We start from the raw sequence: 17,781 nt of genomic DNA on the forward strand, positions 1-17,781 counted from the left end.
GATATGTCGCACACTCCACAAGCTACAAGTCTGGATTAAAAATGATAACATCTGGATGAATGTTTTTCAAGCTGTCAGCTTTAAGGATCTATGGAGTTCAATTCCCCGGCATGCTGGCTGGGGAATTCTGGGAGTTGAAGTCTACACATCTAATGTTCCATTTTTGAAAAACAGTGATTTCAATAAGATGATTTCAATAGATTTGCTCCAAAAACTCTATGATTAAATATGGGTCCAAGCCATTATATTAAAAGTGTCTCATCAAGTCTAAACCCTTAATGAGAATACAGCGGCAAAAAGTAGCAGGAAGATGATTGGCAGGACAACGATCGAGATGGTGTAATTTAACCTCTTTTTTCCATAGTGCCAACAATCTTCTTTCTAGTTATTTTTACTAAGGAGGGATAAATTATTCTCTCTAACCCAGGTGGTCTTGTTCCCAATCATCTCTTCTTGTAGTTTTAAAAACAAGAATCCAGATTAGTGCAAAGCATATTTCAATTCAATTAATTTGCTAGGTCTCCATCCTCATACTATCTTTGCCCTTTCAGAATTTCATTTTTAAAAAAGTTCATTGTAAACCCCCTATTCCACAATTGGGCAGTTTATAAACATACAAATAATTTTAATATAATTGTATTTAAAGTTTTTAAAACAAAAATAAAAACTACTACAAATTAACATGGAGGAAGAAAAAAAAAGAAATCAAAGACAGAGCTAAAAGTGCAAGGAAGGAAGAAAAAGAAAAATAGAAAAAAGGGGCAAAGAAGTAGCATCTTTCTTACAGTACAATTATAAATTTACTCTTCCGTAGTAACTCAGACATCTCCTTAATTTACAGACATATAAAAAGGAGGAGAGGTGCAACATAATCATATTTGTGAGATACTTTGGTCACATAATCAGTAAAAGTAATAATCGCCTTCCTATAGAGTTGATTTCTTGCTCTGATCTCTCTTATTGGACTGACGCTATCCCATCACAGGTCATCAGTGAGAGCAACCCATATGATTTCAATCCCGTGCCCAATCTGAATCCTGACTGTAACGCAGTGTTCTTTGTAACTGTTGTCCTACAAAGGAAAGAAAACAAGAAAGTCCAGTTGTCTTCAGAAAAAAAGCATCTTTGGGATAGCCATGACCTGGATGACTGAGAATCTCTTTTGCTGTTCCTACTACCTTCTCTATCATCTTCCACAGGGCTGATAGAGATAGGGCAGCAATTGTCTACAGATGTTAGATTCAAGGAGACCCTTGTTTAAAGGTTGCTGGTTTGGCATCTCCTCTTGCAAGTGTGTGTTGACTGCAGCTTGAATCCAACTCCTTGTTCCCTTTCTGGACAAGGCTGTGGGAAAGATTCCAAGGCAGGTTCAGATTGGTGAGGAACCAGACAGGCCTTAATCAAGCTCATGCCCTCCCTAGGAGCATCCGGAACCAACCAACTACTGCTTCACCCCATAACCATGCAGGATGGCCCGGAAGGGCAAACCCACTACATCAGACTCGAATCATCTACTACATAATTTCCCATAAGCAAAAGGTTATTCATTGCTCATTGTTTCAGGAAGATGCCTGTTCGCTTCTATGGCTCCTCTCCCTCCCAATTCTCTCACCATTAGTCTGAACAAAACTTAATTGGAACAGCAGCCATGTTTTGCACATGCTCAGAGACACATTTTTGAAGCGTTGCTGATAGGAGATGCGCCTCCTTACGTGCCTCAGGACCCCAGGTCGGTATTGATCACAGTTTCTAGGTGAGGTAAGGCAAGGGCGGAGCGTTGGAGAAGAAGTAGGCGGCAGCCGCGGCTGCAACAGCGAGGCGATCGAGGTGCTCGTTCGCCCAGTAGGTGGAGCCGTTCGAGCTCCCCCAATCTCTTGCTGGACAGGAGGGGCTGCCGGACTGGGGCAGCATCGCAGCGCCTCCTTCGCTGTCGCCGGCGCATAACCGGATCCTGCAGAGCCAGCTCGGTTGCTGCCTTGGTTCTCTGGACGCGCCATGGCCGGGTAGCAGGAGCCGGTGGGGGCGGCCAGAATGCTGCGGGCGCCGGCTGTGGCGATGCGCTTCGCCATCTTCTTATCGCTGCTCATCGGCCCCGGCTGGGCAGCTCTGGGCAAGACGCAGCCGGGGGAGCCTCCCAGCCCGCAGGGTGAGTGGCTGCGAGACTGGCGGGGCGCGTCTGGGTGAAGGAGCTTGCGGGGTTGTCGAGGCCCCGCTCGTTTTCCGCGGCTGGGGTGGGTGGGGCAGCTCGGAGGGATGGGCGCAGTGCCTTAAAATGCTTCGGATGGAGGGAGTCTGGAGTCTGAAATTGTGGCCTCCCTGCCCCTTCGAGCTTTCGATCAAGGTGAGTCGTGCCCGGGGGGTGGGGGTGGGGGAGCAAGATCTACGTGCTTTTATTTTTGCCCTTCTTTGAGCCTTCCGACTTTCTCTGCAAGAACTCGGATGGGGAAGATCGGAAGAGTCTGTGTAGCAGAACGAAGGAGATGCGACGCACGAAAGGAGGGAGGAGGAAAAATGGATAGGTCTACGCGTTGTCTTTTTTTTTAAAAATCACGCGTCCCCCACTCCGTATCGCGCCTTTCCTGATATTGGAAGCCGCATTGTCCTCTCCCCTTGGAGGGCGCCCCTCCCGGACAAAGAAAGTCAAAATGGGGCAGGAATCAACCAGCTGCTTACCAGGGGTCTGATTGGGCACCCTTGCATGGCTGCAACTTGCACCTCCCAGGCATGGAGTAAGAGGGGAGACGGGGAAGAGGAGGACTGTCTATTAAGGGGAGGGTAAATCTCCGATATTGATATTATCTCTCAGCCAGGGCAGCAATCCCCCTGCCCATCTCTTCCCCATCTCTCATAACCTCCTTTTCTCCTCCCCCCACTTTACTCGTCCATCTCCTTACATGGCAATCTTGCTTCCCCCTACCCACACAGCCATATCTAGGGTCTTTTCCTCCAGGGTCTCTTCCACCTACTTCCTTCTCCAGGGCTTTGTCTGCCTTTTTGTCCTTTTCTCTAACGGATGTGCCCCTTTTCTTATCCAGCCTTCTTCCTCTTAGATTCCTACTTGGTCCACACCCATTCTTTCTCTATAAATCCTCCCTGACCTCTGTTACTGTACCTGTTGACGCTCCAGCATTCTCTTTGTTTATCTTCTGTAGTTTTTATAAATCTACACACATTATTGTGTTAACTCTACGTGTGGGCTTTATTGTCTGAAATAAATATGACATCTGATTTGTGGCATTCAAATACAGTAGGTTGAACTCTCGGTTTAATTTAAATTTTACTTATTTATCTTACATTGTATCTTTCCATATCCACCTTCCTATCTCCCTTTTAGTTTTGTTTCCTCTGTCCACCCCTATTTGATAGCCACTTGTATTTCTCCAAGTGGCACAATAACTTAATTCCGGGTCATTCTTGATGTACATCCAGCAAGGGAATCTCACTTCGAATATGGCATGTGTTCCTGAGTATCTGTGACCATTTATGGCATAGGACCCAAAGGGATGCATCCTCTTGTGCTGTTGGGGAATGGCAGCAATGGAAGTCCTTGGAGGAGTGTCACCGAATGAGTGAAAATCAGAAGAGTCTGGCTGCACCATACGCTGTTTTTATGTAATTACATCTCGTTTAATTTCAGTGGCCTTCCATGTCCTTGTTGTTTATGTCTTGGGTTCACATGGCAGAACAGAGACAGAAATGCTGTTTATTCTGGCTAGTGAACTGCATATTTTTGTATATGGATGACTGAAATAAAGAAACCTTTATGTGTGCTTGCTGGAGGATGAGTGGGTAGATGCGGCAACTCTTTCTAATATGCGATGCAAGTAAGTCATTAATTCATTTTTATCTCAACAAGGGGATAATAAATTCTGTGATTTTTTGAAATCTACATGTTCCCTAAACTGCCATTGCATTTTGGAAGAACTTGTTTGATTCCCTTATCTGCAGGTTGCTGTGCACCTGCTGCTTCTGAGAGCCACACCAACCTATTCATATATCAGCAACATTTAGAGGTGGATGATTGGCAGTAAGCCACTGGCTCTCCAGCCTGTTCTTGCATTCTGTGTTTTCATAGGAAGAATAAAGGGGAAAAAAAATACTATCTTGACAAACATGGTACAAGTCTAGTTTTAAAAAGGAAGCCTTACCTGTGCCTCTTTATATCAAATGGGAGATATGTTCATTCGGGTTTTCTTTGTTTAAAGAACAGAACAAGGAATACACCATTACTCTGTATCAGGGCCAGTTCCTGTTCTCATTTTATATTTGGGAAGACATGTGGTTTAATGTGTCTTATCTTTAGATTATATTAAGTTAAAATTTATTTGTCATTTACAGTCAAAACTATTCACAATTCAGAAAAAGTAGAAACAATGCTAATTCACCAATATCCTTAGACATTAGGTATGGCTTTCTGTAAATGTCTCTTAGGCTATAAAATATGCAAAATAAAATAGTTGAATATTTTAATGTCTCGGTTGTTTTTACTGTGCTATGTTTAAAATATATTTAGGTACTTTAGTATAAGTTTAACATGATGATTTAACTGTCATGCTATTAAAATCTCTTGTCTCTACATTAGCAGCAGCCCCAGGCAGTGTTTCCTTAGTTGGCTGCCATGTTGCCTTAGTCAATAGATTGCTCTGGAAGTCTCCATTCCAAATTAAACTCTGTTCGAAATTTCTATAGTTGTCCCTTTGCTTTTGTTCTACAAACGTACAACACAACATAATGAGGGAGGTACCCTCATTATGGTTATCCTGCTCCTTATAATCCTTATGATTACAGTTTATCACCTTATTTGGTTCAAAAGGGAATCCTTTTAAATGCACTTAGATATTCTTTGCTTTTTTATTATTGACCAGAACTTGATCCTGATAGCGTATTGCAAACAGATTTCAAAGATAAGCTTTCAAAGACACGGTAAGTGTTTAATGAAAGAATGTAGCCCAGTACTTATCTATTTATTAAATTTATATGCTGCCCATCTCACTATCCAGTAAGATTATTAGTATATATTTATCATTAATGCTCTACACAATGTTGCTTTTCATTAAAAATCTGTGCATTATAAATCTCTTGCAATTTTAAATGATACCGGTAGTAGTATTCCACATTCTTCCATAATTCAAGTATCTGTAAGATTGTAGGCACGCTACACTTAACATCAAAGTGCTCTTTCATCCCAGCAAAGCATACAATGTAGAAAAGTAATTGTAAAGAACATACAGCATCTTAGCTAATGAGTTGGAAGGAGACTACCTCACTTGACAAATATTGCTGTGGCTGCCACCATCTCTTACTAATGGTTTACTCTAGTGCTAATTTGTGTCCAGCATATGTCCCTAAAGCCTCTTCTGAGTGCTAGATCTTATAAATAACTATTAACTTTCATTCCCTTACTTTTGACATTCATAGCTCTGGAAATGCAAACATCAGTGACATGAACATGAACTGCAAGTGAATTTCCTGATAGGTCTTCACTTAGCGTCTATTTTATTGTTAATATTTTTATTTATTGCATTCAGTATTTTTTTGAAACCCAAGATTAAAACACTTTGGATAATATTTAGGCTTAGATCTGTGTAGATACATCAGACACCTCAAACAAATACCTAATTTACATTTATAGCTTCTGATGAGAATCTGCCATTTTCTTTTTACTACTGTGTTTTCCCAACATTACGACCTACACCAAAAGTAAGTCCTAGCTTGATTTTACATGTGTGCCCAATATAAGTCCTCCCCACCCCCAAATAACTCTAATTAAGACCCTGTCTATTCCATGGTGCACAGATAAAAATTAAGCTAGCCCTACTACTTACTTCGGACAGTTGCAGCCAGGCCTCACACACCTTGGCCCATTTCTTCTGCAGCCAGCAAGTCTTTCCTGAAGGCCTCTAGCTGATAACAGAGCTTTTGATTGGGTACAGGGGCCTTCAGGAAAGCCTTGCTAGCTGAAGAAGTCCCTAAAGGTTTCTGACAGCAAAAAGGAGGCTGGTGGGGGCAACACACCTAAGTGAGGTGAGTTAGTGGACAACTTCCCCCCTGAAAATAAGATCTGGTGCCTTTTTAAGTGGCAAAAAAATATAAGATAGGGTCTTATTTGGGGGGAAAACCAGACACATCTAATTTCCATTGCAGAAGGGCTAGAAAATTGAAGGGAATCTAGCTATCATATATATTTTCTTATTGGGCAGTTTACTAATGAGTTAATTATGAAATGGAAATCAATGTCAGTCAAGATTGAAGGTGGAGTTGAAGTCACTTGAACATAAGAAACTAGTCAGTATTTAGCAAAATCCTTTGGGTGCAATATAGACTTGGTCAGATGGAGTCTGCATAGGTGTCTCCATAATGGGTAATATTGCCTCAAAGACAGTGATATAGTGTCCCTTAGGATTCAGTCATGTACCACCTGATAAAGTGAGCTGCAACTCATGAAAGCTTATGACTTTTAATACCATTTGTTAGTTGGAAGAGGTGCTACCACAGTCCTGTTTTCGTGTGTCCTAGACTAACACAGGTCTCTTACAACAGCCAATAACTAATAGGTATTATGAACCAATGTAGGCAAACATTGAGCACCACCATAGTATACCAATAAATCAAATCTGAGTGTCCTGAGATATGTTGATACAGTATTTGAGATAAATCAAAATATTACGTGGTAGAACTTGTGCTACCTGGAGGAAGGGATCCCAGTTTTTAAAGGCAATGATTAGTTGTAAAGAACAGCTTGTAGGCTTACGGAAAAGATAGCAAACACAGAGTATGACAGACCTAATAAATAGTAAATTGAAAACTTCAACTTTCATGGCAGTGATTTCATGGTAGCAGCTGCTAAAGTGTTTTCATGTGGCATTCAGATCTTGGCTGCTGCTGACCACCTCTGTGTACAGTCTCTTGTCCTCTTTGTTCCCCATGTGTGAAGGCTATTCATTCTACTGAAGCTTTGGCCCCTCTGGAGCCTGTAAAAGCAGATTAGGCCATTGGAATTTTGCTGATTGCTGGAGCAAGATGAACATCTGGGAATCATCTGAATCCAATAATATTCCTCAACAGCAAAAGTCTGCCAGCTATATTGTTAAAGGGTGGGGCTATAGGATTTGCTACTATTTTTCTTCCCATTAGAACTGTCACAATTTGAGACACCATTTATTCTCACACAAAGAAATAGCAGAAAACGGCAGCTAATTTAACTACTTTTTTTCTTAAGGTACTCTGGAAATAGCTATTTAAATAATGCCTCTGTTCTCTTTTATTAACATTAAAGTGGTTGCTACACAACTTTTCCTTGTTCTCTGTATCATCACTCCTACTGTGAGTGACCTGTTTTGTCTGTTTTGAACCCTATCCAAAAATTAAGATACTCTCTAGGCATACCAAATAATGGAGGGGAGGGAATGGGTGGGGAGGGTGAAGGAAAATGGGGAGGAGGGAGGGGAGGAAAACAAAGGAAGATTTTGAGATCAGCCTCTTGATGAATTTAGTGTGACTCTGTTAATAAATATGTCCCTGCTAATTTAAGGCTTATTAGCAAGCCATGGTGGAATCACAGTTGGAAGAGGTCATTCAGGCCATCAAGGCTAATACTTCACTCAGGTGCAAAACTCCAAATTAAACCATCTGATAGATTATAGTCTAGTTGCTAATTGAACATAGTCAAAGAAGAATCTACCATCTTTCAATGCACTTGGTTTCATGGTTGGACTGCTTTCAATGTTACAATTTTTTTCCTAACACTTTATCAAAATCTGTCTTCCTGTATCTGGAATCTATTCCTGTGTTGCACAAAAGATCCAGTCTTCTGTGTGAGATCCTTTCATGTACAGACCCCTCACATCTCAGACATAAATTGTTTCAACTCCTTCCCTCAAAACAACGCTATAGAGCACTGCACACCAGAACAACTAGACACAAGAACAGTTTTTTCCCGAAAGCCATCGCTCTGCTAAACAAATAATTCACTCAACACTGTTCAACTATTTACAAAGTGTACACTACTATTACTGTTAATCTTCTCACCACTCCTTATCACCCATTCCCTCCCACTTGACTGCTTCCTAGTATGATTTGATTGTTGATTGTACCCTATTTCTATCATTAAGTGTTGTACGTTATGATTCTTGATTCTTAACGAATGTATCTTTTCTTTAGGTATACTGAGAGTATTTACACCAAGACAAATTCCTTGTGTGTCCAATCACACTTGGCCAATAAAGTATTCTATTCTATTCTATTCTATTCTATTCTATTCTATTCTATTCTATTCTATTCTATTCTATTCTATTCTATATGTATAGAATATACATATATACCTATATATACCTATATATTTATACCTGTATAGCTCATTCAGTCCTTATTCATAGGTCTTAATTTCTTGCCCTCTTCATTGTCCTTCAGTAAAAATGTTTCACTTTATTTGGATCCTTATTACAGTGTAATGCCTGGAAATATGCCTATTGTTTGGGTTGGGGTCTAACTATGCCAGGGGTCTTCAAACAGCTGACAGCTTTAAGACTTGTGGACTTCAACTCCCAGAATTCCTCATCCAGTCATGTTAGCTCAGGAATTCTGGGAATTGAAGTCCACAAGTCTTAAACTTGCCAAGTTGAAGACCCTCGAACTATCTAATCTATGTAATGCTATCTAATCTAACAGAGTGGAATAATCATTGAAGACATCCTTAAACTATTTTATTAATCTGTGCCATGATATATTTTGATAAATGCTTCACTGATATTGAATTATATCATATCCACATTTCCACAATTTTTAAAAGAAATTTTCCATAGCTTTTATAAAATAATGGGATAAAATTGATTTGTTCTTGACATTTTGATTGTGACTTCTTATAATTTATACTTTGATTTAAAGGTGCTTGCAAATCAATCTCCTTTTGGTCGATGTTCCATAAAACATTGTCATACTGAGTAATATGTTGGAATTTATTTTTCTTCTTTCTGTAGATAGAACCAATAGTTTTCTTCAGTTATGTGGTCCTTCTCCAGGATTTCTAAAAGATAAATATGTAAAGATTTTAGTCAGGCCATCAGCTGGTTCTTTTATTTCTCTAGGATTGTAATGGTACGTAGGAATGACATTGGGTTGAGAGAATGAGATGCTGCTAGGGAACAAACAGGAGAGGGAAGAGCCCCCAGTTGCTTAACAATCAGAGAAAGAAACTTAGGGAGGATCTGCTTGTATTGATCTGCCTGTAATAAGAGATGGTGGGAATTTCATATTGTCAGACTTGGAAAATTCTGTTATTTTAGCTTTACAATAAGATATAATTAGTTCCTCTGCTCATGTTTTCTGACTGGTTTACCTGGGGGAACTGACAAGGGTACAGTTCATCTGATTTGAGAGATTTAAACTCAAAAGGGTTTTCTCTAATGTTTCTATCAATTTCCACTTTCATATTTTCCTTTTAAGCCCATTCTTCACAATTACTTGGGATACCTACACAGTTTTTATTGGAGACTCTATACTCAGCGTAGAATTTAATTAGCTCTGCTTTTTTTGGTTACTTGTTAGCATCTTGTTTTCCTCATTGATTAAAGATCCTCTACTGATCTTTGCTTTCTCTCTCTCTCTTTTTGAGCATATCTGAAAAAGTTGGTTTTGAGGGATTTTTTAAAATTAGTCTTTACATCCTAAACTTTCCTGATACTGGCTCTGCAGTACTGGACTATCTGCCTGTATTCCTTTTCCTGCGTGACGAGATTCTTGTTTTATTTCCTTCATGTAGTCTTTCTCTTTTCAGATCTTCAACCAGCATTTGGGAGTCACATTCTTCTGTACTCCGTTCTTCTCAGGGAATTGTTTACAGTTGAGCTCATCTACTTTGAGTCCATTTCCCCATTAGAATCTCCTGGTGTGGGAATAGGCAGTGGGAATAGGAAGAACTTCTGACATCTTGCCCACTTCCTTGTGGGAAACTGACAGAGAGCATCAGAAATCCATCCTCCCTCCCTCCCTTCTCTGCCAGTTCCCAGTACCTGCCACTTCTTCACCATAGTCGCTTCTAAAGTGTGAAAAACCACAAGGGTGTCAGCTTCTGTTATGAGAAAAGGAAAAAGTACCTCCACATTGGATCAGAAAATCCTTTAATTGGCCTCAACTATATGTTGGGAATGAGAAGATATGCACGTGTCCTTCAAGAATGGGTAGCCAGGTATCCTGAAATCAAAATTAAGGGACTATGCAGTTCTGTCTTAAATATTCCTTGTTGATTAATAGCAGGAACTGTATTCTCTCGTGCACTTCATAGTTGGTGCAAGGAGTGCAGTGCATTTTTTTCTTCTAGTTATGGATGCCTCCCTTCTATTGTCTTTTCCTTCTTGACTTTATCCAATATTCTGCCTATCCTTGTCTTTGACAAGTGCCAGAATTGCAAGCTTCACTGCTGTCATGTAATAAGAGGTTCAGTACTGATTGGGGGGAATACTCTTTAGGGCTTACTAACTGGCAGCAAGACAGAAGGAAGGTTTTAGAGAGTGCCTGCAGCTGTCCCAGGGGGATTCCAACAGACTGCCTGCCTGCCATGCCTTTTCCCATAGCACAACTTGTTTGGACCACAGTTGGCAAGAACAATGCGTAGAAAGAAAGAAAAAAAAGAGTTGGGTGTTGCCTCTAATGAACAACATGTAGATTATATAGAATGTAGGCTAGCAAGTTTATGTGTTTACATGTCTCTTATAAAAGAAAATACAAAAGAAGGAGTTGATCTACTCATGCACCTGGAAAGGAATAAAGCATAGGAAGGAGTAAAGGTTGGCTGGAGTTCAAAGTGTATCCTGTACAATTTACAACTTTGTCTCTATTTGAAATACAATACGGGTATTTCAGGAGGAAACAACACATCTTTTCTCTTTGCTACTCACTGGAATGTGTCTATCCTGCATCTGGATATAAAGCTATACAACAAATTTCAATGTGGAATTAACTATTCTAAATTAATATAGCAGAGCAGGGGAAACATACTACAGGAGAAAACTGTACTTTGTTTCTTTCTGCTCCTAGTTCTCTCACATATATACCCCATGACAAGACAAGAAGAGTTCAGGATATGCCACACAAATACGTTATGTCTCACTAGTTCTACCTTAATTAGTCCCATCTAATTGGAATTATACCAAAGGTATATTGTCTTCACGCTTGCGTACCAAAAAACGTCTGTCATTCAGAGGAAAAAATTAGAAATGGTGTAACAAGCTCTAATGAACTATCAGGGTCAGCTAAAGCATAGCATGTGGAAGATTTCAAGCAAATAAAAGATATAATATTCTAGAGGTGAAAATGGAATTTTGCAGGTGTAGTTTGTTGGGTTAAAACTTTTTCATTATTTTATAGCTTTCAAGGGGAACCTTCCTCTAAAACAAATTATATTAAAAGGCATAAGCTTTCAGGAGGTGCAGCTCACTTCATCAGATTCATAAAATGACTAAATTAAAGGAGGATTTAAATTGGGATAAGGAGGCTAGGGAAAGAGGGAAGAAAGAGAGAGGAAGACAGGTTGGTTATGCAGATGCAAATCGTGTGTGATACAGATTGCAAATGATAACATCAGTTAGCAATTGTAATGCCTTGAAGACATCTCATTGTTGAGATGTTCTTATATTGCTTGGAACCTTTTGATGTGAGTTCAACAATTTATTCCTTAATTAGATAAACAATTTTATATGATATGAGATTTGTTCTATCAATGGTTGGATAAAAGGACATGGTAATGTAATAGACTAGGTAATTTTGTAATAGTTTAATAGATCAATATAAAATATAATACAGACATATATAACCATTGGATGAAAGTACAATATAAATTTGGAATATCTTGTATAAAATGATGGAATAAATAGTTTAGTCATGGATGATTAATAACTGATAAATATATAACATAAACATATGTTAGTTTGACAATGTGAGAATTTATATAAACCATGAGCAATGACTATGAAAGGATAGCACAAAAGATTTGTAACCAACTGACACACTGTATGTATATAAAATGGAAGATGGTTTTATGTTTTTATGTTTTATTTTGTATATGTTTGTCTTAAAAAATAAAAACTTTATAAAAAAACAATTTATTCCTTAATGGTACTTTTAAAACCTGACTTAAAAAGAAAGTGAGCTAATTTTATAGAATTTCCATCACCATTAACACAGTTTAAAATGCAATGTCACATGACCACATCATTTAGCAAAGGCAATCTTAACAGTCCCATGACCGTGCAGTTGTTAAGCAAGAGCCTCGCATAACTGACATGAGAAGAAGCAGAAGGCAAGCGGAGTAGTGAGCATCCCTGTGGGTAGAGAATGGAGACAGGTGATGCAGAGCACAGGCAGGCGATATGGAATATGGGTGGACATGGGTAGATACTAGGAGTGTGGTGGGTGGGTGGTTGCCACAGATAGGTGCTATAAAGAATGGGCAGGAGTTGTGGGTAGGAAGGGCAAGTGGCAGGCTATATACAAAGCACGGTCAGTCAGTCAAAAAAGTGGTCAGAGCAACCTGCAACCTCCTGCTGGCTTCCCCATTGACTGCTTGTGGGAAGTGGACAGGGAAGGTCGCAAATAATGATCATGTGACTATCAGATATTGCAATTATTGTAATTGTGAGCCAACTGCTTAGTACCCAAATTACGATAAGGTGATTATTGGGATGCTGCGATAGCCCCAACTTCAAGGATCGATCACCTTCTTGTTCGGCACTATTGTAACTTGAATACTGGTAGTTTTTGAACAAGTAGTTTTAACCTACGGACTCCTTCTACCAACTTTAAGACTGGTTATTGCCTGGCAGATTTTTATATGTGTCCCCAGTCATTCATATTGTCAAGGTATAGAATCCTGTTAATTTGCTAAATCTGTTTCTAGTATCTTCATTCAGATTCTTCAGTTCTTTTAGAGGAAAAGTCTGATTGTTAACTGATTCAGGATTGTCATATAGGCCTGCCCAAAGGACAATTCTAGAGCGAAGGAAAGTGATTGTGTAATTTGGAGATCATATATGGCCTGCAATGCAGTGAAGTTAGGGTGGGGATATGAGAGTAAAAAGAAGCAAGGTCATTTGGAAGCATTGGATAGGAAGCAAGGGAAGCATTGGATAGGAAGCAAGGGAAACAGCTTAGAGGTAATAGAGAAGGAATGCTGGGGTGGGGATGAGCTGAATTCTTGTGTTTGTGGGATATGATGCTGGTGACTGAAATTAGAGAGAATGCTATTTTTGATCCAAGGATATGAAAGATAGGAATTATTGCTATTGTAGTAATGCCCTTTTTAATTCTGTCGATACTTAATGATACTTACAGATAGTTTAATTCTGCTGATACTTTTGAATATTTTTTGGAAAAATAGAAATGTTCAAAAATGCTTATTTCAGGGAGAAAAACTCAGTGTTTGTTCTTTGGGGAATCACTATCTACTTTCAGCTCTCTTGGAAGCTTTCTAAAGGTGCTTCCAAATGAGTTTTATATTTATCCAAATCTTCTTTATTAAAGAAGTCATTTATCTATTCCTTATTTATATATAACTTCATATTTTCTTTCGATTCTTCCATTTTTCATTTATAGGAAGAAAAATCATTTAAAGAAAGAAAGTTAAAAGTATCTGAATAAACTCTTTTGATAGTGTTAGAGTTGTCTATAATGAAGATATAGCAATGTATTTGCATGGACTGACTTGGTCTTTTTATTAATAATTTTGGAAAGCACTCTGAAACTCAATGCTAACCAGAAGCCATACTTCAAACAAGATTTTTTAAAATTCTTGTGATAAAAATTTATTACATGCTTATTTAACATTATTAAGAATTACGATCTGTCATTAATTGTATATATGCCCAGCTTTAATATATTACTAACTTATTGTATCTTACTATATCTCATAGTTAGCACTGCATATTTTCCATTGGCATTTCTTAATATCAAACTTTGATTCAAAATAAGCTATCTGCTCTATACCACTGTATTTAATTCTTTTTCTTTTCTTTTCATACGAGTATAATATATACAGATTGGACGATATCTTGAAGCTAATCTAATTCAGTCTTCTGCCCATTGCAGAAATCTACTATTATAGCATTCTCAATAGCTGGCTGTCCAGCCTTAACTTAAATATTTTCAGTTAAGAAGAGTTCACCGTCTCCCAAAATACTTTATTCTATTACTGAATAATGTTATTCCTAATGCTCAGTTGGAAACTTCCTTATAATTTAGACCTTTTATTTATTTTTTATTCTGTATTCTGGAACAATACTGAGCAATCTTTCCATCTGCATTAAAGTCCTTTAGATACTTGAAAATAGGTATGTCATCCTGCAGTTCTTTTTTTAGTAAAACATTTTGGATGTCTTCAACCATTTGCCATAAGATTTTTTTCTCCAACCCATTTATCACCTTGATTGCTTTCCTTCCAGTTTATCAATGTATTTCCTAAAATCTGATGTATGGATATAATATACTGAGCAATTTAGCCAATGCGGAATAGAGAGGAACAATGATTTCTCTTGATTGACACTATATTTCTGTAGATGCAGTTTATTACTGAATTTAGTTTTGAGGTTTTGTTTATTTGTTTGCAGTTACATTAAACTGCTGGTTCTTGTTATTTTATTTATTTTATTTTATTTTATTTTATTTTATTTTTTGAATTTATATTACCACCTATTCACCCATAGTGACTCTAGGTGGCTTATAGAATGTAAAACCATATTTAAAATAAAATTAAAAAAACTAAAATAAATTAAAAAAAATCACCCCCCCAACTCCCACCCCCTGCCCTGACGACAGCAGATCACATCAGCCATTTGAAGGGCTCCATCCTACTCTGGGTTCCCCAGGCCCTCTGACAGAACCAAGTCTTCAGTGCCTTCAATGGAAGAGTATTAGAAAGGGGGGCATTCTAATCTCTGGAGAACGATGTTAATAAAGATCATGGAGTTTGTGTACTCAAAACACAGCAGATGTTAATTAAACTTTTTTTGAGGGGGGTGGAGGCTCTGGGATCACACCTGGCATATCCGTGGTTGGGCATGATCCAGAGTAGGTTTATTGCAAGACCAGGATTCGATGGCCAAGTTGCGATATTTCATGGTTTTTTTCCAGTTCTTTTTCTTCAACTGTGGCATCTCCTGGTATAGCAATGTCAATAAATTGTATGCTTCGGGTTTTGACAACTGTGATATCTGGCATGTTGTGTTCCAAATGACAATCTGTCTGTATTCGAAAGTCCCACAAGATCTTCATCTTCTCATTTTTGACTATTATCATCATCATCATCACCATCATCTTTTTTATTCATTAAACATGAAACTCGGTCAACTGAACATTTAAAATGTATCACAAATGCCAGTGATTGGTGCTAATGGTTGATATGGGTTGCTGCCAGCATCCTAGGTATCAACCAAGTATCTTCTGAATATATATGATGTTCCAAATAGCACAGTTTTTGCAGTTCCATTGGTCCTAGGTATCAACCAAGTAGCTTCTTAAAATATATGATGTTCTGAATAGCACAGTTTTTTGCAGTTCCGCTGGTGTTATTGCATGAAGTTGCAATTTCTTGATGTGTTTTGTAAAATTCTTCGACATGGTACCAGGTGCCCCGATGACAATGGGTATTGCTGTTACATGTTTCATCCATAATCATATAGTTTTGATGGCCAGGTCGTGATATTTCATGATCTTTTCCAGTTCTTTTTCTTCGACTCTGTCGTCTCCTGGTACATCAATATCAATAAATTGTATTCTTCAGCCTTCAACAACCATAATATCTGGCATGTTGTGTTCCAAATGACAATCCGTCTGTATTCGAAAGTCCCACAAGATCTTCACCATCTCATTTTTGACAACTTTTTCCACTTTATGTTCCAATGACTTTTTGTATACAGGTAGGGTGTATTTTTTAAATAATGACCAGTGGATTAATTTAGCAACTTGATCATGTCTAGCATTATAGTCAATTTGAGCAATTTTACTGCACCGACATATTAAGTGTGAAACAGTTTCAATTTGATTATTGCAAAGTCAGCACTTTGGATTGGCAGTGGATTTTTGTGTCTTCACTTTCATGGCATTAGTTTGTAGTGCTTGTTCTTGAGCAGCAAGTATTAAACCTTCCATTTCTTTCTTGATGGTTCCTCTCTTAAGCCATGCCCATGTCAAGTTGTTATCAACTTTTTTCTTCAATATTTTTCAAGTGCTATCCAATCTACTTGAAAACCAAGTGCTTTGGTTTTCCATCCATTTAATCTGTCATCCAGATGTTTTTCCTTATATTCTGCCTTTGTTTCTGTTGTTTTTATAATATTCATTATAATGTTTTCACAGCCTGCAGCAATTTTTCTGTACTTTGGTTCACATAATCATTCAAACTTCATTTTTCTTTTTCTACAATTTGATGGATTTACAATAGTCCCCTGCCCCCCTATTCTTGGCAGGTACATACAACCTGTCGATGTCACTTCGTGGATGTAAAACATAATACATATTCAAAAGTTTATGTGTTTTTCCAGTCCAGGTTTTCCAGTTTAGCCACAGTCCAGCTGATTATTCCAGCTGGGTAGTGTATCACTGGAAGTGCCCATGTATTAATGGCTTTATTTATGTTTCCAGCATTCAGCTTTGATTTTAATATTTTGTGGATCCTCCTGATGTATTCCTTTTGTGTTGACTCTGACTTTTCCATTCAAGATATTATCTGCTTCCTATATGCCTAGGTATTTGTAACCATCATCCTTTGCTAATACTTTCACGATGCTTCCATTTATTATAATGATAATGATTACGATTATTATCTCTTTTATTCATTAAACATGAAACTCAGTCAACTGAATATTTAAAAATGTATCACAAATATTACTGGCACTGATAGTTGATATGTGTTACTGCCAGCATCCTAGGTGGTGGTATTATTATTATTATTATTATTATTATTATTATTATTATTATTAATTTTTGTGTGCATGGGTTTGATGTAGAGTATACACACATATGATCAACTGCACATCTTAGAAAGAAGATAGGCCGGAATTGGGCAACAGTCTCTTCCCCTTGGGATTTTTTCTCTCTTCTTATCTTTCCGTTTCTCTAAGAGGAGTATTTTAAGCATGGTTTTATTTTGTTTTTTTAAAATCTGCAGGAAGGGAACAGAATCTTATACTGGTAAGGACTAATTAGTGAATCTTAAAAGATTCCATTTCAAGGGATCATGTAGAAAGATTTCAGTTTTCCTTTCACAGGTATTCACAGGTTTACAGAATTATTGTATCCAGGATGCAAAACTACAGAAAATACTAGGTGGAAGCAAATAGTAGAGGAAAATGCTGCTATCTAGGACTGCTATCTGCTGCTGTCTAGGACCTGCCTGGATTTTATGGTTAATCTTAATTAGAAAGTCTTGAGGAAATTACAGCATTGAACATTCTGGAAAGATTTCTTTTTTCTTTTTCTTTATAACTATATATTGGAGAAGGGAGAGCTCTACCTTTTTATCTCCTCTACCCATTGTGAATACAAAATAATTAAGTGTGAAAGAGTAAACAAAATTATGCAGTTATGGCTAAGGAAACTGTTGTTCTACACCATGGTTACTCCAGGGCCTGCTGAAAGATGTGACTTAGGCCTTGTTCTTGGATGCAGTTCCCATGGCAACAAATTCCACTAATAAAGAAGAGATTATTCACATCTACAGTAGTAGGATACACAAAAATGCTTATGTTGCTATCTAAATCTAAGTGTATATTGAAGAGCGGCAAATAGTTTATTGGA

General features: G+C 38.0%; 1 protein-coding gene across 5 annotated transcripts in view; it reads left to right on the plus strand.

Annotated features, from left to right (window-relative positions):
• The first annotated feature begins 1,749 nt into the window (after positions 1-1,749).
• FAM171A2 (family with sequence similarity 171 member A2) overlaps positions 1,750-17,781 on the plus strand; it is a 42,247-nt gene continuing 26,215 nt past the window's right edge. For 3 of the 5 annotated variants that reach the window (XM_026718235.2, XM_026718236.2, XM_087917580.1), the window contains exon 1: positions 1,750-2,146. In XM_026718235.2, coding sequence (XP_026574020.1) covers positions 2,032-2,146 — 115 coding nt within the window. In that variant the 5' untranslated portion in view covers positions 1,750-2,031. Of the gene's footprint in view, positions 2,147-2,267; positions 2,342-17,781 lie in introns of those variants that run through there. The other 2 variants (XM_026718233.2, XM_087917581.1) reach the window with 2 other exon arrangements.

The sequence above is a fragment of the Pseudonaja textilis genome, chromosome Z (genome assembly GCF_049901715.1).
Source record: "Pseudonaja textilis isolate UNSWEBS1 chromosome Z, rPseTex1.2, whole genome shotgun sequence".
Classification (NCBI taxonomy): domain Eukaryota; kingdom Metazoa; phylum Chordata; class Lepidosauria; order Squamata; family Elapidae; genus Pseudonaja; species Pseudonaja textilis.